This window comes from Pelmatolapia mariae, linkage group LG10_11 (assembly GCF_036321145.2).
Source record: "Pelmatolapia mariae isolate MD_Pm_ZW linkage group LG10_11, Pm_UMD_F_2, whole genome shotgun sequence".
NCBI lineage: Eukaryota > Metazoa > Chordata > Actinopteri > Cichliformes > Cichlidae > Pelmatolapia > Pelmatolapia mariae.
The window spans coordinates 43,460,721-43,481,100 of record NC_086236.1 but is presented as its reverse complement, the minus strand read 5'-3'; the positions used below and the strand labels follow the sequence as shown (position 1 = coordinate 43,481,100).

The window sequence follows — 20,380 nt, the reverse complement described above, 5'->3', positions numbered from 1 at the left end:
GAAAACATGGAGATTGCAAAGTCCATCCTTTCACTGCTTCAACCATCTCTTCTCCACCAATCAATCAGATGATTTAGAGTTGGACTCCAGCTGGTCTGTTTCCACCTCTGAAGCCTCCTCCATGTCAACCTGAGAGTCCTCAGAGGAGGATGAGGTGCCATCTTTCCAGAGCCTCCTGTATGCTGTAAAGTCTTGCCACCTCCAAAATGACTGCTCCTGCACTCCCGCTCATACTTCTTACCATGGCTGCTGTGTAGCTGCACAAACTCCTCGAGCAAGAACCAAAGTAAAGTCCAGTTTTGTTTTGGTTCTTGCTACTGAGATATCTTTAAAGCTCTGAAAGATTACCTATGGCTTATAATTATTGAATTAGTTTATAACACAGTGAGGCCTTTAAAGAGAAAAGACTAGAAGGTGGACATCACGCACACACACACACGTGTCATTTATCATGGGTATGTTTGTGTCACATTAACCATGTCTTGAGCTTAAGGGAGCAGCAGCTTTGTCTGGTTGTTTGCACATGTGCATTGTGGATAAACCTCTGGTCTTTGACAGGAGCCTGATAGGAGACCAGCTTACTAGACAAGCTGCCACTGGCTCTGCTTTCACAGCTACCTTTGCAGGAAAGTTAAACAGGTGGAAGTTCCCCTTAGCATCTATGACAAATCACCTGTTTCAATGAATTCACTTTGTTTACCGCCACTTTCATTTTCGTTACCTCCCCCAAGTTATGCTTTAGCGTTTGCATGCGTGTCATTCTGTCTGTGAACAAGATAGCTTAAACATTTTTGAGTGATCAGAATATAAAACTGTGTAGGGGGTGGAGGGTAGGGTCGTGTTAACAAACCATTACAATTTGGATTACATCCACCAAGATCTTCAAGGTAAACTTAATTATTTGTTGGTCAAAAATTGACAAAAAACCTTGTTACTTAGAAACTATGATTCTGTGGTGCGATGTGTACTGTCAAAATATATAAAGTAGTGTATGAAGACTTAAAATATCATGTTACATTTGACCTCTGACCTCTTCTTCAAGGTCACTAGATGGATCTATATGGAGCCCTTTAAAATGACTGATAAAAACATGTTGGAAGGGGATACTTTAAGTGTAGTTCATTCATTTTATTGTGACTTTGTTGTGCAATTGCACTAATATTTTTAATACTCCTAAAAGGCGTAGTACTTTTTTAGGCCTATTAGAACTATTTTTAATAGCTGTTTCTTTTTTTGGAAATATATATATATCCACCACAGGACAATCATACTATGAATGTCTCATCATCTAATACTGATCCAGCACTAAACTAGATCTTATTTATATGTCAGCAACTTTGAGAAAATAGCAGTATTTTAAGCCGCAGAATGGGTTGGTTAGTCAACATCATCACATGTTAATTGTACCTTAAATCAAGTACTGTAAACTTGTTATATGACATCAACAGGTTCAAAATCACTCCGCTGAGTGATTTCCTGCCAGCTGGCACCTGTGCTACCGCAGCTGCCATGACCTACCCATAACCCACCAGCAATGGCAGCTGTCACAGCTGAGTGTCACCCCGTGCCATGAGACTGTGCTGCAGGGAAAAATTCCTTCAATTTAACAGGAAACATGTAATGCAGAAGCTATAACTGAGAAGTTATTGCCTTTTTTTTTTTTAAAGATCTCAGTTTTAGTTATAGATTTCATGCAGGGCGAGCCTTGAATGCTGCGCTCTTTTAAATCAGCACAGTAGACATTATCCACGCTCTGTTACACTTTAACGCTCTTCAATTTCCACTGTGCTAATAAAGTTTATATGAAAGATTGTCAGTCTAATAAGTGTGGGATACATCAGGGTGATAAGTGTTCGGGTTCATCCCTGGGTCTGCGTGAGGATATTTCTTTGCTGGAAGGGACTGGTCAAACCAGAAATACCACCTTCCCTGCCTCCCCTTGAGAGCAGGTCTCATGGCACAAAGGCAACTAAATCCTGCATCTATTACAGGGAGAAAAATGTCCTGAAGAGAGTGTTTTGACTTTTAGAGGAGTGTCAGGGGCTCATATTTCGCTGACTGTTTCATATGCAAAGGACTAAAAAAGAAGCTGAACAATAGGTCAGATCTCGACTCCACAATCCCGTCCTAATTCTGAACTTTGATTCCAGCAACATTTGTTACACACCGCATACACCAATTCAGAGGGCCTGAAGATTCTGGCAGGAAATTTTGTTGACACAGAGAAAGGTAAAGAACTGAAACACGGCCAGCGGGCTAATTTTAAACTGCTCAGGAGGCTTTCTTTTCTCTGGGCAGGGGGATAAGGAGCGGCACTTGCAGCATCAGTCTTGCAGACCCAATTTCTGCAGTTGGGAAGGCACTGCCTTGGGGAGGAAAACACTGGGACTGAAACGGCTGCAACTCAGAGCCCTGGTTATTTCCTTGTCGGCTAATTACACACCTGCATGTGCATGCACTCAATCTATTCACTTTTCTTATTCAGCCTATAAACTCTTGCCAATCTGTGTTCAGTGATAATATTCCATGTCCATTACTCAAGTGAAACATGTGCTTTTAAGTGATAATGAGCATGTTAGCTCTTTTAATTCAGACCAGTACATTGACTACATATTTTATAGCTTCCCTTTATTATCCAGTATGTAGCTCCCCTATGAAACCAAAGCTCACTCTTTCCTGTTTAAAAGCATTTCGAGTTTTACCTCTTTCTTGTACGCTACGAATACGGCTAACATTACTCCGCTCTTTGTAGGCACTTACGTCATGCAGGTCCTCGCTGACTGTCCAGCTAATTCCCACTCCTACATCAAACTTGCAGGCCACTGGCGCTATGCCACTTTGATCAAATTTAAGTAAAATGGACTTCCCAGAGTTTGAAAGATCAATACCACATTAATAACAACTGGCAGAGGGAGCAAAGAGACCCGCACTCCGGCTGTAGAGTGGAAAGGAAGAGACAGGCCGAGGCAGGCGACTGACTGTAAATCTCTCAACTTCTTGGCATCTCTTCCAGGGTGTTGGAAGGTGTCACAGTAACCCCGAAGAGCTCACAGTGGCAGCAGCTCAAGCCCATGCTAGCATCAGTGTCATGGCAAGTTCAGTCACTCAGCAACACGGGACCCTGCTGCATGTCAAGGCTTCAGTGTGTGATTTTGTGGTCTTACAAGCAGAGACGGAGGTGATGAGCACATGCACACATATGAAAATGACAGGGGACCACACATACACATGCAATTTTCATCAATATGCTAAAACATTCATAGCGTACGTCACAGAGTGCAGCTTTCAAATTAAAAAAAAAAGAATGAGCGGGCTATGAATCTATGCAAAGACCTAGAATACATTTAAATTGAATTTGAAGAGCCTCAGCAATCACAGCTCAGAAATCCACAAGAAGCCAAGCCTTCGGCCAAACGTGCAACTCAATTATTTAAAAAAAATGTCTGAAATGTAGTGCGGTGTAAATAAAAACAGGATGCGAGGATCTGCTAATCATTTAAACCCTACATTTAAGTGTACACAGCAAGTGGCACATGACTATCAGCTGTACATTTTCAATTTGATGCCAGCAACGTGCTCCAAAAGAAAGTCTGGACAGGGGCATGTTTACATCTGTGTTGCATCAGCTCTTCTTTTAACAACACTCTGCAAGCAAGAAAGCAAGAAAGGAAAAGGTTTTCCCATTCCTGCTTGATGTAAGCACCTCAACAGTTCATGGCCTCTTTTTCATACGTTTGCTGTAGAATAGCAGCGCACAAGTATTGAATACAAATATGATCTGGAGAGCAGATGCCATGCTAATTTCTCTAGTGTCTCGTTGCTTTACGTTTCATGGTCGTTTATTCTTTTCTAAAGGAGAAAATCTGTTTTTGGATTTCCCACTTGTTGTTTCTCTGGACTCCCGTGGCCTGATTCCTGGCCCCTTAATAATACACTTACAATAAGAGACCTCGACAGGATAATAAGTGTCATGTATAATTATCTCCAATCTGCCAGGTTTCCCTCCCAGTGGTTCCTTTCAGCACTTTGTGCTGGCCGGCGAGACCAGATACAAAGCAGTGAGGGCACACAGAGAAAGGCAAGGCTAAATGGCACAGGAGACACACGCACACGCGCGCACAGCGGAAGCAAACCTGCCTTTGGGCTTTGCCCTGTTCTCAAAGACAACGACCTGCTCTTTCTCTGCCTCTAAAACATGACTCCCAACCAGTGCTTGACCTTTCTGAAGAGCAAACAATCCTCTGCCTGAGTAGGCCACAACTCACAGAGCTCTTCAACAGACGGGGGAAAGAAAAAAACTAAGTTGGGACTGATTTAGAAACAGAACACTAGCATGTGATAATTAAAAAGAGAACAGGAAAAACGCTTAGCAGGATTAATTAAGCACAACAATCACAAGATGTGCGTGAGCCGCAGCCTGGCATAGGAAAAGACTAATAAATGCCTGCACACTCAGCAGAGCACCGAGATGGGGAAGATGCATGGGAAAGACATGAGAGATTAGCCCAGATGAAGACGGAGCAGGCCCCAGACCGGACACATGCCTTCACTGATGAGGCATACCAATCATGGCACTTGGCATGAAGCAGAGCTCCTTGAGTACACACGGTAGATGGATATGTTTCATCTTCCAGCCTTGTGAGATGAGTAAGCCGATCGTGGCCTGGCTCTCTTCCACGTAGCCCCACATTACAATAGATGAGAAACAGGAGAGACAGGCTGGAGAGCAGAGGCTGGAGAGCAGAGGGCTTCTCTCATAAGCAGCCTGTTTAATCACAGACACACACACACACGCACATGTGCAAGCCGAAGGCAGAATGGCCGGCATGCACAAGCTCTGCAAAAGTCCTGCTGTGGCCTCAGCAGAAAAACAAAACACCCCAACAATCTATCTGAATGAATCCCTCTGTCGCTCTCATCTTCTCCCTCTCTGAAATTCTTTCCCCACCGTCCTCCCGCTTCAATCCCTTCCCTCACAGTTGCAAAGTTTTCCATCTGCTCTCTGAATTACTGCCCCTGATCCCACAAAGATGGAAATCAACCAGTCATTTCAGGAGTCTGATTTAGGCCCAATCCTTACTGCCCGTTCGTATTCCATCCGCAGATGGTGGCCTGGCTCCTGCAGGGAACACTTCCACTTGGTGGATTTACTGCAACTCTGTGGTGCGAGGCAACATTTTCTACATGATGGGTATTTTTTTTTCTTTCTCCAGCAATAATTCACAAATGCATCAGAGGGTCTTTTTTTTTCCTCGCCATTCAGTTAGAAGCTTATTACAGTGAGCACGTCTAATGGACTCTCAAGAACCAATATGTAACAGCTACAAATAGGCGCCGGGAGATGAATAATGCTACAATAATAACCTTTTGCAATAAAGAAAACAGTCAAATCGGCACAGCATAAACATTTAAATAGCACTGGGAACACTTCTTTTGAAATAATATAGCGACTGAATTATTTTAGCCACATGTATACCGTTTCATTGTTGTCTGTTTTGTACATGTATCAATACATCTGCTAATGCTTGTATAGGTGTGTGTTAACTTTTTAGTTAGTCAGTTTACTATGATGCATGATTAAGTTACATTACCGTTTTTTTTTCTTAAAATTATGTAAAAGATGATCTGATTATCATTGCAGCTCCATCCCCTCTATGCTTCTAAGTGCAGGTGTTTCCATATTACACATCCCAGGATCGGTGCTGTTGTTTATGCAGTGTAAACCCGAGGCCCCAAGGTGTTATTCATCCCATGCCATGCTTAAGCTAGACAGTCTGGGCTCCGCAGTCCTTTTCATCTTGATCTGAGCGTTAGCTTATTCAGGGAAATAAGCAAAAAAAAGGATATTCTGCCTTAACTTTAGATCAAACTGGGAAATGAGTCATGAGACGCGGGATAATTACACCACTCAGTTGACAACATTCAGTGCTAATAGAGGAGACAGATGGTAAGTGAACATTCATTCTATTCCCTTAAGAGACAACAGGGGAGTGAAAGTGGCAGTTTGAGCTCCATAGGATGGAGGAAACGCGCTCATATAGCTGTACAACTGGAAACTCGACCGTCTACGTGACGGGCTCTTTATGCGAATCTGATGCAAATGCCGTGCTTTTCTTTATTTTTAATCAAACACACTGCAGTGAGTCCAGTGCAGCAGATAGAGATAATAATCATTTCACTTGACGGCCTGCATTGACCCACAGCAAAAGCAAGAAAGGGTTATGGATTGAAAGATATGGATCGGAAGAGGTGAAAGGGGCGAGAAATGAAAAGAGAAGTGAGCCCTAATTGTTCTTAAGCATCCACGGTGGAGACGTGGTCCTCGCCCAATCACAGCAAAAGAGACTCTCTAAAGATTGTGAGATTCAAAGCTGCATTTATGCGTGCTCCCTAACTTCGCCTCCCACAGGATTCAGGTAGGTGGAGGAGCCATGAGGGGAAGTCAAGCCAGGGGAGAGGAGGAGGAGGGGTGGCATCAGTCACGTAGAAGAGAAGCTGCAAAAACTGGCAACTAAACTGTTACCTATTAGCAGCTAATGGGAAGGTGGAAGACGTCAAGGACTTGCAACACTCCAGTTAATAAACTTTAAAAAAAAGAAAAAGGAACGACAGCATGTACATTTTTGTTGACAGACTCCCTCACACAGCGTTGCGTAGTGAAGCGTTGCTGTTCCATTCAGCTCTTTTAATTACCTGTGTGCGATTTAATCCTTCATATGTCTCAGCCCATTCCTCTTAATGATGTGCTCCATTCAGCTCTCCACAAAACATATTATGCTTGGTTTGTTGGGGGGGAAGTTTTTTATTTTTTTAGTGCTGTTTTTGTTGCTGCTGCTTCTTTCACTTACATAGAGCATCAGTGGCTTCTCCCTTGTCTCGTGAACCAGTAAGCAGTGCAAGAAAGAAATGCAAATCCTGGCAAAAGTAATAATGGAAAACATCAAGCCAATTTCCTTCCGCAGGTGACAAGCGCTGTGGTGCATATTTATACAGTCTGCCGTGTAAATGATATCCATGTTAACGCCTTATTAGCCTTATTAGGTTTAATGCACACTGTGCATATGCATGTGTGCGCATTAATTCAAACAGGCCCAAGTCGTTTCAGACACTGAGAAAAAAAAATAAATCCAGAACACCTGAGTTTATACCTGTATCTGAATAAATGTTTAATTCCTTAATATGACATTTATTCTCATTGCTTTTTTTCTTTTACCTTCCACCTTTCAAATGAGGCAGTTTTTCCCCATTTCTTTTCTAAAGATTTCATTTATAAGGTATAATCCAATCTCAAAAATAAACTAGAGGGAAAAGTCAGACTGCATCATTTTCATCCCTATTCATCTGAGAGAGAAAAAAACCTCACAGTCTCCCAATCCAGGCTCGCAATAGACGAATAGACTTCTTCTAACAATAAAATCAGTCTCTAAAATGTTCTTTTTTAACGTGTCAGTTTTGAAATTAAGAGCCGTTTGGTGAGCTTTCTGCAGCCAGACAGCCCACCTCGTCCAAGAAGAAACAGAAGCATCTCACCACCCTGAGATAAAAATGTGGCATCTGTGAGAAAGACTCATCTAATCCCAGAGTGCACGCGACAATTAATCAGTAATCACAGCAGTGTCACATTCAAACTTTTTAAAGAGTCTCCGAGTCCCCCTGTTTAAACCGACGCCGGTGTGGTTTTGGTTTTTGACGGGGGGGTCTGGATGTCATCAAGGATTGGGTCAAGGCTGTGGGGATATGAGAGACTCGTGCACACATGCTCTGCGGGGATCTCTGATTTTATTTTTCGTTTTTAAGGTGGAAAACCGTCGCTCTGAATGAACTGACGTCTAACTTTGGATCGCAGACACCGTTCAGGCTACCTGGCGCCTTTAAATGGGGCTTGGGCGATAACAGAAAGCAGAAGCGGCGCAGCGCAAAAGGGCTGTGCTGTTTAGGGAAATGGAAGCTTTCCCCCCCCCGACCCAGAGCACCCATACGCAGTCATCCTAACCACCAACCTTTGGTTTGTTTTTTTTTCTTCCTTTTATTAACCTTGAAAACTTGAAGCTTCAGTTTATAAAAGTTATTGCTCGTAGCTTCTGCTGGGAGGACAGCGTCCCACGGTAAGTCGTGGAAAGGGGCAGAAAGGCGCAGATAAACGCAGCAGCGTGTTTTGGAGGAACAGGAGCACAAAAGTTGGCACCTCCACCAGACTCGCTCCGCTTTATCTTTCAGTGGACTTTCATCCGCATGGTAAAACTTCCCAAACGTCTCCACGAGATCGAGATGAACGTGTGCCTTACCTGTTGGCCCCTCGATGCCATCGGCGTAGATCTGAACAGTCAAAATTAAGAGAAAGGCGCAGGTGTTCATCGTGTAGATGATTTAGTCCACTTTAAATGTGCAGAAGAAATCATTTCATTTACTTGGTGCGATCCGGCAGCGCAGGCAGAGCGGAGCCCATTTAGTCCCCCCCCAAAAATCTGACTGAGTGGAGTTTCGGAGACACTGAAGGAGACAGGGCAGAGCTAGTTCTGCAAACTGACGTCAGGGTAAACATTTCAGGGGAGAGATTTCTTTCTCAAGCCCACTTTCAGTCCCAGCCTCCACTTCGCCCTCCGCGGGATTCAGAGTATGAGCCGGGCGCCTCCAAGCGGTCAGATCTATCAATGGCACTGAGGTGCTCAAACGTCGGCCAAGCAAAACCCCACAATGTGAGAGAGTGTGTGCCTCTATACTTGTATGTTTGTGAGAACCTTTTAGTTGGCAATCACTTTTTTGCGACTCTTTTATTTGACCTCACTGCCTCAAAGTGCTATCTCATGTGTAAAAGTAGACTGTAAGATTTAAAGAAAGGTTAGTCACATTGCTTTAAGAGGTCCAGACACAGAGAATAGATTTGGCTCAGACAGTGAGATACTTTTCATATATTTAATGTTAAGGAGAAGCTCTCTAATCTTCCCTGGCCAGAGGCTCCAAACACAGGTACAGGAGTCTGATAACAATGCCTACAGGCGGAGGAATAGCCTACTTATTATTCCAGCTAAAGGGCCATCACTGCACACAGCTGAGAATTAAAACTAAACATTTTAATTTCACTCCTGTTTAAATATGCTAAATCATGTTTTAAAATCATATCAGCAACCTGAGGACTAATGGATCAAGTAATGCACAAACTATCCTAGAAAAAAAATTTTTTTGTCATGTTAGCGACTATTTTACAGCTGAGGTAAAATGTATACTCACACAAGACAGACAGGTAAGCATGCCTTCACGCCTACCCATGACAGGTGCAAAGCATATTTCTCCATAAATTAGGTGGTCTGTCATGTTGTGTGCATTGAATTTGCATTTAATGAGACTACATTTTCTCTCCAACCCCAGCTGGCTATGTTTGTTGGCGTCCACCTGATATAATGGACGGCAGAAATCACTCTCAGGTATCATGCAAAGTGAAATATAAAACACAGATGGAGCGACTACATGAAAAGAGGTAAGAACCCCACCGTGACTTTGATACGTATAAATGCATATCTGGTTGTCTTGCATGTCATGGTCATCCTGTCTGGTGTGTGTGAAAACACAAGTTGTGTATTTGAATATGAATTCCTGGATATTCTTTCCATCCAGCAACGTGTGCACTTGTATTTGATTACAGCTTTTCTTCCCAGCCTAAACGTCTTGCGTAAGTGCTGATGTGACAGTCGCTCTTGTTCAGGTTAAAAGCTGACACGTTTAGCTGCTGCTCCAGGACCCCCAATTTGATCAAGATGCCATTAAGCAGGCTAATCATCATTCATTTTGCTGCGATGTGTGAGCACTAAGGCCGTGGATTAAATTAAAGGTGGCCACAGAGATGCATCTAAGTCCAAACATGAGAGCACATTGCAGACTTTAATGCTGTTAGCCCGGAATGACAGATGAATGATATGACGCTCAGCCGATTACTTAATTTAACCAAAGGAGCACAATATATGTCAGGCTAACACTTCTAATTACACCTGCGTGATGCACAGCAGACCTTTTTTTCCAAGTATTCGAGCCACAGAGCAGCAATTTATATAAATGAGCTCAGAATTCTCCATTATAGTTTAATTTGTGTTAAACTTAATAGAATGTTGCAAAATACTGTTCGAATAATCCAACAGCAGGACAGGTGTCAGCGGAGATGCTGAGAACCGCACTACGATGAAAGTCATTTTATCAGCTGCCACTCACGTTGCCTCACAAACAACTACATCTGCCCAGGCAGTGTTGTGCATGAATTGATAATAACATATCATCAGAGTTCTGAGAGAAGCTGTCAAAGGCAAATCATCAGCGTCTATCACGCGGCCTTGGCATGCGGCTCGAAAAGCAAACAAACAGCGAAACGCAACGGGGAGGCAAACATGAGAAGGCTACTATACTTCACTGTGTGTGGCCTAAAACGCTGAAGATCGGTCAGTCAAACCGGTGATACCTTAAAAAAAGGACAATTTCCACCGGCTGTCAAAAAGAAACAGCGACTCTCATGTGACTGCAAGTCCAACACAGTGATAAGGGAACTCACAGCAGCAGTGTTTCCTCCTCTGCAGGCTGATTAGCTGTTCAAATACACTCGTTTCTGTTGTGCGGAGGTCAGTAAGGTAACAGGTGTCCGCATGAGACGTTAGAACAATCTGACTGTGAGAAGTAATGAGATGAATGAAGCCGCTGAGATTAAAACCAGCAGGGAAACTTTGAATAAACAATGACCTCTTTGTGCAATTTATTGGCTTCCTGCCTGTACGGTCAGTAGATTAACCATCAACGTTTTCCAATTTCCATCAACGCCCCGACTTTAAAAAGGATCAGTAAATTGAGTGGTGTGAAGTTAGCGCTTGAAGAAAACTCACATGCTGCTACTGTTAAAAATTCAAAATGTGAAGGTTTTTATTCAAAATGCATTCATTATCGCTCAAGGTCATTTTGATGGCTATTTTTCCCTTCTTATTTTTAACTAGCAAGGGGATAGTTACTGCAAGATTCTGTATTTGTTAGTACCCAGTTCCCGTGTAAGGGGAGTGATTAGAAACTAGGAGCCATACATCTTCAGGCAGGATGTGTCTGCAGGTGGTCAAATCCTAATCACAGCCTGAGTGAGAAATATTTCACAAAATCTAAAAGATATAAATTGCAAAACACAAGTAATAAAATAAGTATTTTACAAGTTGCTAAAAAAAATCTATCATTAATTAGTGACAGTGTTCAGCTAGAGGAAGAGCGTGTCATCAAAGACGGCAGAAGGATTGGAAACACTGATACTATGTGGGTGATAATAATGAAAAAACAACCAGACCCGCACACTTTCATTGTCACCTGAAATGTCAATGATTTTTTCTGTTAAGTGCTGGTGTCATGTAAAATCTCAAAAAGCAGTAAAAAAAGAAAAAATGCCTGTAGAGTGGCATCTTCGTATTGCAAAATAGGGCATATTATGACACCCATAATGACTCGAACAATGGTTTGGGGCAGTCGGTCACTTAATCGACGAGTCATTTCAGTTGTATTACCTCTGATGCTGTAAAATCCAGCATTTCCATTTAAAAACATTAAAAATCGTCTGTGTGAGAAGACAACCCCACTAACCGCTGTCTGTACTGCATATGATCACTGTGGAAAAAGTAGAGTTTGACAAAGTCATATTGTTTTTAATTGTTTCCCCGCTCCGTGTCTTCTTTCAGTTCCCGGCACATTCCCTCAATTAGTCCCGCAGAATCCCTCTGGGGTCGTCTGCCTCACTTACTTTTATGTTTCTTTGATGCCTTTCTCCCCATAATCACCTTTTCAATGTCATGCAAGCCTTCTGTCGCCTCGTCCCTTCTAACATGAGATCCCTCCCAAAACTTTACACTCCCTTGTCCAGGTTCTTTGTGGATCCCTGATGTGTCCTTTCTCTTGTTGCCTTCCCTTCCCAGCCCATGAAACTTCTCCTGGTTGTCTGCCTCACTGATCTCTCGGTCCCCCTCCAGCATGGCACTGTGGACATCCCTGTCTGTCCTGCCAGTTCCAGCATGACAACGCTGGCTGGTGTAGGCAGAGAAATGGGCAAAGAGCTGAGGGTTTATTGTGAGATGAGGGTAAGATGCAGCACATAAACCTGTGATAGAATGAGGCTGGATCGCTGTGGCTGATTTGACAGAGGGCAGCGAGTTCTGGGGATGGCTGCTCGTCTGGCTTTTACGCTGAGTTCGAGGGTGTTTTAGTGATGAGGCTTTTTTAGATGTCCCTTTATCACAGCTCTGCTTCCCCTTGTCCTCCGAGAGCTCATCGAAGTCTACACAAGAAGAAAATTATCGTTAATTCGCTTCATCGGGGTATCTCTGCATGTGCCGTGTGATAGTTTTGAATGCTTTCTCACCATAAACACTGTTATGGATCTTTTTCTTTTCAGTCTGGCTGCGCCTCAGGTCTGTGGCTTGTTTCACCGAATCCAAAAGCCCAAACATCTCACACAAGGAATTAAGCAGCATGACATCTAACAAAATAATCAAGAGTCAGCTACAAGGCTTGAATGATTTGTCCACAATGAAGTCAGCTGTTTGCAAAATCAATAGCAATGAATTTTCAGAGATTTAGCTGGCGGGGCCTTTATTGAAAATCTTTTTGAAACCTGATTTTTCAAGTTTTGACTCAGCTGACGTTTTATTAACATCAACACTGAATCCTTTTTCACAGTCCAGGGGTTAGATGGGTCCCACTGTGGGCACTTACCTGTTTCCTGCAGGTTTCCGTTCTCACTGCGAAGCTCCACCCGCTTAAAAGTGCTGAACAGTTCATTCTGGAGGCTGGATAGGACCTCCCCCATCATCCCGCAGTCTGCCACACCCTTCCACAGAGTCAACACCCCGTCTACAGGAGGTCAAATAGGTAGGGCGTTATAATGGGATATCAAGAAATCTATGCAAGTGTGTGCATGTTTGTCCTTTCTTTTTGTTAGTTTGTGTAAAAGTATACAATGCTTTGTGTTGCTGTGGGGACAGGCAGCAAGAAAAATAGGGTTGGAGGTGAAATTTGGAGAGAGTCAGAGCTTTGAAAGAGGAATAAAAGAAAGAGGAAAAACAGAAACAGAATATGTCAGGGTTGGATAAACACTGGGAACAAATATACAGAGATAAAGGAAATGGGAGTGATGCAGCAGTTGGAGAGAGGATGTCAAATATGTGACAGAGGGAATGACAAAAGAGTGTGAAAATGGGTCAGAAAAGAGGTGCTCCAAGAGGAGAGAAAGGAGGGCAAGGCGAATTTGAGAGTGAATGAAGAATTACTGGAGATCTGTGCAAATCTGAGCCAAAAAAAGGAAAACAAGTCAAGCGCATGAAAGTGGTAAAAATGTCAAAGATGCTTGATATGAAATGCATGCAAATTCATGTTTGCTTAAAATCTGTCGAGATAAATGCAGAATGTCTGGTGAAGATATTCCAAATACCGTTTAAGGCCCTCTGAAGTTAAATTCATTCATTTCTTTACATCGTGCATGTGCATTACAGAGAAGCAGCACATTTCTTCAGCAGCTGATAGAGGAGTAGAGGTATAAGCTGTGAATTGGCTATATGTTTTAAGCCCTATGACAAGCAGCACTCCATGTGCTGTGACACATTTCAGTTTGCCCTTCACTAAACCATTAAAGGCTATTTTACTGAGGACCCGGACTGAGAGCCTGACAATTTATTTGGAGCCGATACCAATACCGATTTTTAGGAAGTAAAAAATTCAGATATCAATATTGAACATTATTCTTATTATTAAAACCATCTGTAAAATACCACCAAACGTTTTACCTTTTTAAATCGGCACAAACTGTTCCGTGCAAAAATATTGAGCCACTCCTTATTTCGTTATATTTTGCTTCCAAGGAAACTAGACTTTTTTTTTAAATTTTTAAAGTGAGCAGCAGTTCAAGTCAAGGTTTTCTGAAGGTCTGTCCAGTCCTTGTACCTGACCATTTTCAGTGGAATGTTTCTTTTGTTTGTTAAGTCGTTTAACATTGACCTGTGAATCATTCAAGCATAAAAAAACATTACACGTGACAAAGAACTCATTTTAAATTGTATCTTGATGGAGTTTATTACAAGCAGCCTGTGTTAGATTTCGGTTAGATTTATGGAAGATGCCAAAGATGTCACGGTTTGATATGCAAAATAGTATTGAAAGGTTTTGTCATGGTTTGTGGAAATGTTGGAGATCTTGTCAACAAACTTGATGGAATTTTGAACACAGAAAAATACCATCAGATTTTGATCCGCCATGTAATACCATGTGGAAAGAATCTGACTAACAATGGCTTCACGTTTCAGCATCACAGTGATACCAAACGCACAACGGAACACTATCGGTCATGGATCGGCCTCCCCAGAGCCCAGAACCTCCTGCAGACTACGTAAAGAAAAGTAGAAAAAAGCTTGCCTAAGAGGTTTCAGGCTGTGTTGAAGATTAAAGGTGGTCACACCAAATATTGACTTACAAGCTTGTTAGAACTTTACAAACTCTGTTTTTGACTTATATTCTATACTTCAATGTATGTTTTGACATTTTAGTAAATCTCAGCACATTTTTCCCTTTGTCCTAGCAAAATATAAAGAAACGATGGGTGTCTCAAGACTTTTGCACAGTACCAATATCGATGCATCTCTAGGCTAAAGATGCATCAATATCTACTGTCATCTACTTTAAAGAGCACCTAATAAGGTCACTTAAAACACCCTTAAAGCAAAGTTTTGGTTAGAATAGAAATTGGTTAGAACTTAGAAATGTCAGATGGGGTCAGCAGCTCTTTAAGGACGGTCTGCAGGAATGGCACAACTGCAGATTCAAAGGTTCAGTGGTTTGGTGTATCAGAGGGGTCAAACAATTGATGCTGCAAGAGGTGTGACACAAGGGACAAATGGACTGCAGGATGGCTCATTTAAACCCTTCAGGGCAGGTTTCAGGGCTCACAGACGTACAACCTCTTGAAGATCTGTGGGCTGAAGTTGTGCCTCCACCCATGGTAGCACTGAAACTTTTAACCCTGGAGAACCCATGGGGTCAAATTTGACCCCATGGGTTCTCCAGGGTTAAAGTCAAACATTTCTGAGGAACATTTCCTTTAGCAGATGGAAAAGTAACGCATGCCAGGAGTAAATAAAACCTTCATGATGCCGGAGCCTACAGGACATGTTCTAGCATATAACCTGACAGACATTTGCAGTTAAACATGTGACTTGCACATGCTCCATGTGCTGTGCCCAAAACTGCAGTAAGCCACTAAATGGCTTCTAAACAGAGCATATACCCATGTGGTGACTGCTTAAACACCCAAAGTGGAGCAGTAGAGGTGAGCAGTTTGCTGCTGTGTAGGATATCATGAAAGGAGATGCCATCTGCTTTCCCGGTTCCAACAGTGACTGATTGTGCACAGATTTTCCCGCTGAACAGTAATTATCTGGGTGTTATCTTTATTTAAAATAGGGCGTACCTGCCTTATGCAGTTTATTAATCTATTAGACAAGCATCCCAGTGTATGCACGTGTTCTTATAATTACCAGGTACGTCAGCCATCTTTCTTTTGGTAGCATGTCCATTGGCTGTTACAGGGTTTAGAAGCCTCCGTGGACTGTTGCTCCACTCTGCTGCTGCACTAATCCTATCCTGCAAACTCTCCTCCACCTCTGCCGCCTTATGTGCATCTTCTGAAATGGGAACAAAATGCAGTGAAACCCATAATGCGACCACTCCTCTCTGGATTTTATTTTCTTCTGTGCGGTGGTGAGGTAAACATTAAAAGCAAACTTTTTATTGCTGATGTTTATATTTAAACGTCAAGCTTATTTCAGCGTTCACTACTTTCCAAAAAATAAAAAACCCCTAAGGCTGTGTTTCTTTGCTGTAAATGAAAGATGTTCAAGTGGTTTCCAAAGTGTTTAGGTTCTGTTTCCTGAGTGATGCCGCAGCAGCCCAAGCATATGTGGGAGGCAAAAAAAAGCAGCAAACTGAATGCCAACTGAAATCTACCTGTCACGGGAGACACCTGCCCTCCAACAGGGTCAAGAGCCAGACACGACAGGCTCGGCTGCACCGAGTTCCCAGGAGGAAGCCGCGTTCTGTTGATCAGCACATCAAATTTAGTGCTGTGGCAGGTGTTGCTGCACAGGGTGTCGTGCTGGTAGAAATCTATCTGGTCGGAGTCCATCATTTTCCTGCACGGGGAGAGCCAGGTTAACACTGCAAAGTTTCCAGGAAAATATTTACGCTACGTAGCTACGGGGGGGATGTTAGGACTGAATTTGCAGTGAGTTCCTGATAGCTTCCCAGCGGTGTGCTCGACACAGAGTTCCTTGATCTGGCCTCTGGAGGAATGAAGATGAAAAGGAACAGATAGGGCCTTTTGAGCTTTGTGTGCCATCTCACAGTAATACCAACAACAAGCGCAAACATGATAAAGAGGTGAGAAGTGTTTCTCGGCAGCTTGCATCCGTGCTATTTGATCCTGCTATCATGATAATGCCACTTACAGACTGCCTCTGGAATGCACCGGCAAACACTGACAGACTCCATGCAACTGCAAATTATATGAGTGAGACTTTAGCTGTGCGCCGCTCTACAACAAAAAGCAGACAAAAAGAAGTTATATGAGTCTACCTGAGCATTACTCCACCCAGCCTGATGGCTCTTTTCCAGTCCTTTAGAGTAGCTTTCCCTGCCAGATGCACAAACTGCTTAGGACTGATGAGCTCGTCATTGAACTGTTAAAAAAAAAAAAAAGGAGGACAGCACACATTATGCTTCTGAGAGAGTAATAAGACAGAAGGGACCAAAATGCCATCCCGGAGAAAGGTTTTCAAAAATTAATTTTGCAGTAATAATAAGGTAATAATTAAACGATCACACTAAACATCAACTTACTTTGACGCATCTGACGTTGATTCCGGGGCACACAAACTTCTTAAACAGCAGCACCGCCCTGCTGTCCCCACAAGTGATGGGGTAGCCATACTCGACCTCATCTCCATCTGCTTTACTGTCATCTAAACGTTACAGAACACAAACATCGCCGTGACCGCCTGCAGTGGCATTACAGTGTGCATTCGCAGTAATGAAAGTCAGAATCGTCAAACACCCCAGGAGGTTTGTCAATACTCTCCGTGTATATCTGTTAAATGACAGTGTAGCTTGAGAGATTCATTATTCTGTTTACTGCATCGGTTAGACTGAATAAGCTGTGTGTTTGAAAGGTTCAGTTCAGCAATTAGTTGCAATGTCTTTGTGTCATTCACCATGATGCGTCTCTATGGCCAGGACTGTAGTGCCAGTGTCTGCAATGTCATCATTCATCCTGCAGAGGGCGACAGATCCACACATATAAAATAATTATTTATTGCATGCAAGCCTTGGAAATTTTCTTAAAATACCAGCAAGTTGGCTGCATGTATACGCAGGATGACCAGATGTCACTCTTTATGTGGGACTGCACAGCATTTTTATTGCTTATAGAGGAAATATCCTCAGGGTCAGTATTTGTTAGTTTGCTTTAAAAAAACTTTTACAATTTGCCTGATGAGGCATTGATGACGTCTTTATTGAGACTCGGGATGTCTACAAGAATCTCAGCCTCCATACAATAATAATTTAAGAAGTCTAAAACTAACACTGAAACTAAGAAAAAAATCAACTAAAGCCAAACATTTCCAAACAATAAAAATACTGACAGCCACCAGTGCTACTCAGTGCATAATAAAGGAAGATTTTTTACTATAGTCAAAGGAAGGTCAGCCTGCATGATGCTATGCCTGTCAATGAAATTTTTTCCCAAAAAAATCTGTCTTTTTTTGGCAATTTGTGAATGCATCCGTACTGAAACTCAAAGACTGTTAGCTAAAAGAATCAACAGTGAAATAACAATAACTTCAATTTCCTTTTATGCTCATTGTATTTATTTAGCAAGAGTTGGAAAGGTTGCCTTTAAATATAATATAGTTGTTAAGGTGTCTCACTTTAACGGTTGGGATGTGGTCATCTTCTGTATACCTGCCTGATTTTGTGTTCTTTGAATTAAGTCTGCATTAAACAACAGATGTATCTCACATAATTTGTTTAACACAAAGACCACTGTGCTCTTCACACAAACAAAGCATTTCTGGGGCGCTTATATTAATAAGAGCCACTTTACCCATGCAGGACGGGCTGCAGGTGCAAGAGGACTTGAGATTTTTGCTCAGTACTGCTGTGCTCTCCCTCCTCTTCCCTCGCAGTCATGACCTCCCCTGAAGACACGGTGACCTGAGCACCCGCCATCACCTCTCTTCTCGGAGCTGCAAACAGAAAAGGGCGAGCAGACGTGTTAACGTCCGCATGACAAGTGTGCACGCTTTAATGCACATGCAAATCACTGAGTTTTACCCGCCCACCCCCTCTAACAGCCTTTTCTTGCATGCAACTGTCATAGAAATGAGTCCATACAGGGCTTAAAATGACATAATCCTCACATCACCGGGCCTTGCTTCCTATGCTGCTGCTAAGAATGCACAAGAACATTGTAAATACTGAAACAAAAGCTTACAGCTTTTACTAAAGCACTGCCTACAAACGTAACACAGCAAAGTCTATTCAAGGATATTCATCTATTTAATTCATTCAGTCAAAGGAGTAATCTGACATCAGATCAGTCAGTCAAAGCGTTGCACATAGGTGACTAGTTTTTGCACAAAAGCAGCACGATTTTTCAAGAAACTGTTGAACAAATGCAATCTGCAGGAGCATTGTTACCAGATGAAATAAAGCAAGCTCTAGTTTATATCAGTCTGCAAGGCATGCTGCCACGTAGCCTGCCTATATGTATGTGTATGTGTGTGCTATAATTATGGCTACAGAACACCTTAAGAATTTGCTTTAAAATTTGGCACATAATCACATTATGGAGTGGTCAAATGTGAACAAAGTACCCACTGGACTGTGATAATATACGGTCAGTGCGAAATGGGAAACCGCTCCATGGTAAAAAGCTACCGATCAATAATAAATAAAGTGCCTTTGCAATCATTCGAGCCTGGTTCTCTCTATTATATCACTTCAGTCCAACATAAGTAGGAGATGATAGCAGATACATATGAAAAGCACGGAGGAGAAACTCATTTACAAACTGTTTGGGTGATTCCACAGCAGAGACACAGTGGCTGGCAGGCTTGTTATGCAGTAAAGAGCAGATAACAGCACTGATTAATAACTTCCACGCTGTATTAAGTGGCCTTAACTCAGTGTGGATCACCAACTCATACAGCACGAACAGTTGCGTGCCTTGCTCACACTCCTGCACCCACTCAAACTGACGTCTGCTTGGTGCGGAGGCACGCACACCCCGACAGGGACGCGCCCCCCTGTCCTTTTAAAAAATAAAAATAAAAAGGCGCACAAAACACCGTGTCCCGTGTCAAACTCCCACACACTCTACCTGCGACTGTATGTAGACATTTTCGTAGTTTTACTCACCGTTTTACAGCAGGGGATAATTCATCCTCCGGTCGTCAGAGAAGTGCGATAGCATGCGCAGTGCTGCTTCGCTTAGACTTCCTGCAGTGAAGGCAGCATTTGCCTGAGAAGCATCTGTCCCGCTGTCACGAGAAGCGGTTGGCTCGCACGCGATGTGTAAATCGGTCAGACTGCTCTTATGTGGCTTGGATTGAGCGCCTCCACGGCTGTGCACAGGCTGAACGCTTTCCAGCCTCAGAGCATGTTTCCAATCCAGTGAAAATCCGCAAGAACTATCATTATTATTATTAGTAGTAGTAGTAGTAGTATCATTACTATTACACAAACTACATATCTTAGCTCAACAATCTGGGTTTTGTTTACGTTGTTATAAGTGTAGCTTTATGGTTTTAGTACGCCAGGCTCGACCGTCACGTCACCTACATATTTAACAAGCATGGACCGGACCAGGGATAACACCTTTTTTTGAGGTGACCTTTGGAGAGTCACACCAGCAGGTGGTGTAATCCTTACAGCCAGAAGCATCAAGGCTGCCCAGATTGGGGCTCGTAGTGCAGCAGGATCAGCTCTCCTGTTCATGTGTGTCGTGACCAGAGCATGCCCCAGCTCTCTCTCAGGTACAACAGACCCACATCTCCAATATTCTGATAACTTCCAGTCTATAACTTTAAACCAGATGATGAATGCATGCATGGCCTCTCAGTCTTTCTTCTTTAAATTGACAGTCAGAGTGCTCCTAGATCACATGAATACTCTGTGATACTTTGATTGGGGACTCATGGCATTAAGTGAATAAATACTTCAATTTGTTCATAATTTGGGTGCGTTTGACAGGAGTCTCCTGGGACAGCGACAAATCTATGTTTTTTTAAAAGCACTTGTCAAAGCAGAAATGTTTTTAAAGTGAAGAACA

General features: G+C 42.7%; 2 protein-coding genes across 5 annotated transcripts in view; both read right to left on the bottom strand.

The window, feature by feature from the left end:
• The window catches only part of ptprub (protein tyrosine phosphatase receptor type Ub), a 198,781-nt gene extending 190,267 nt beyond the window's left edge, over window positions 1-8,514 (bottom strand). For all 4 annotated transcript variants that reach the window (XM_063486533.1, XM_063486534.1, XM_063486535.1 and 1 more), the window contains exon 1: window positions 8,286-8,514. In XM_063486533.1, the coding sequence (XP_063342603.1) occupies window positions 8,286-8,355 (70 nt within the window). In that variant the 5' untranslated portion in view covers window positions 8,356-8,514. The remainder of the gene's footprint in view (window positions 1-8,285) is intronic.
• A 2,357-nt stretch (window positions 8,515-10,871) lies between these two features.
• LOC134636589 (glucocorticoid modulatory element-binding protein 1-like) lies at window positions 10,872-20,289 on the bottom strand. The gene is made up of 10 exons (XM_063486644.1): window positions 19,468-20,289; window positions 18,152-18,293; window positions 17,259-17,317; window positions 16,888-17,009; window positions 16,624-16,727; window positions 15,997-16,181; window positions 15,528-15,674; window positions 12,718-12,855; window positions 12,365-12,481; window positions 10,872-12,280 (listed from the first exon to the last, which is right to left on the bottom strand). Exons 2-10 carry the CDS (start codon window positions 18,274-18,276, stop codon window positions 11,742-11,744), a joined length of 1,536 nt encoding a protein of 511 aa, XP_063342714.1. The 5' UTR covers window positions 18,277-18,293; window positions 19,468-20,289; the 3' UTR covers window positions 10,872-11,741.
• Window positions 20,290-20,380: the final 91 nt, after the last annotated feature.

Bases quoted from the DNA above. Each gene is read 5' to 3' on its own strand.
- LOC134636589 (XM_063486644.1), bottom strand. From the start codon at position 18,276: ATGGCGGGTGCTCAGGTCACCGTGTCTTCAGGGGAGGTCATGACTGCG. The intron at 16,728-16,887 runs GTAAGTTGATGT...TTTTTTTAACAG, and splicing joins TCAACGTCAGATGCGTCAAA to TTCAATGACGAGCTCATCAG. The intron at 12,281-12,364 runs GTGAGAAAGCAT...CTTCTTGTGTAG, and splicing joins GATCCATAACAGTGTTTATG to ACTTCGATGAGCTCTCGGAG.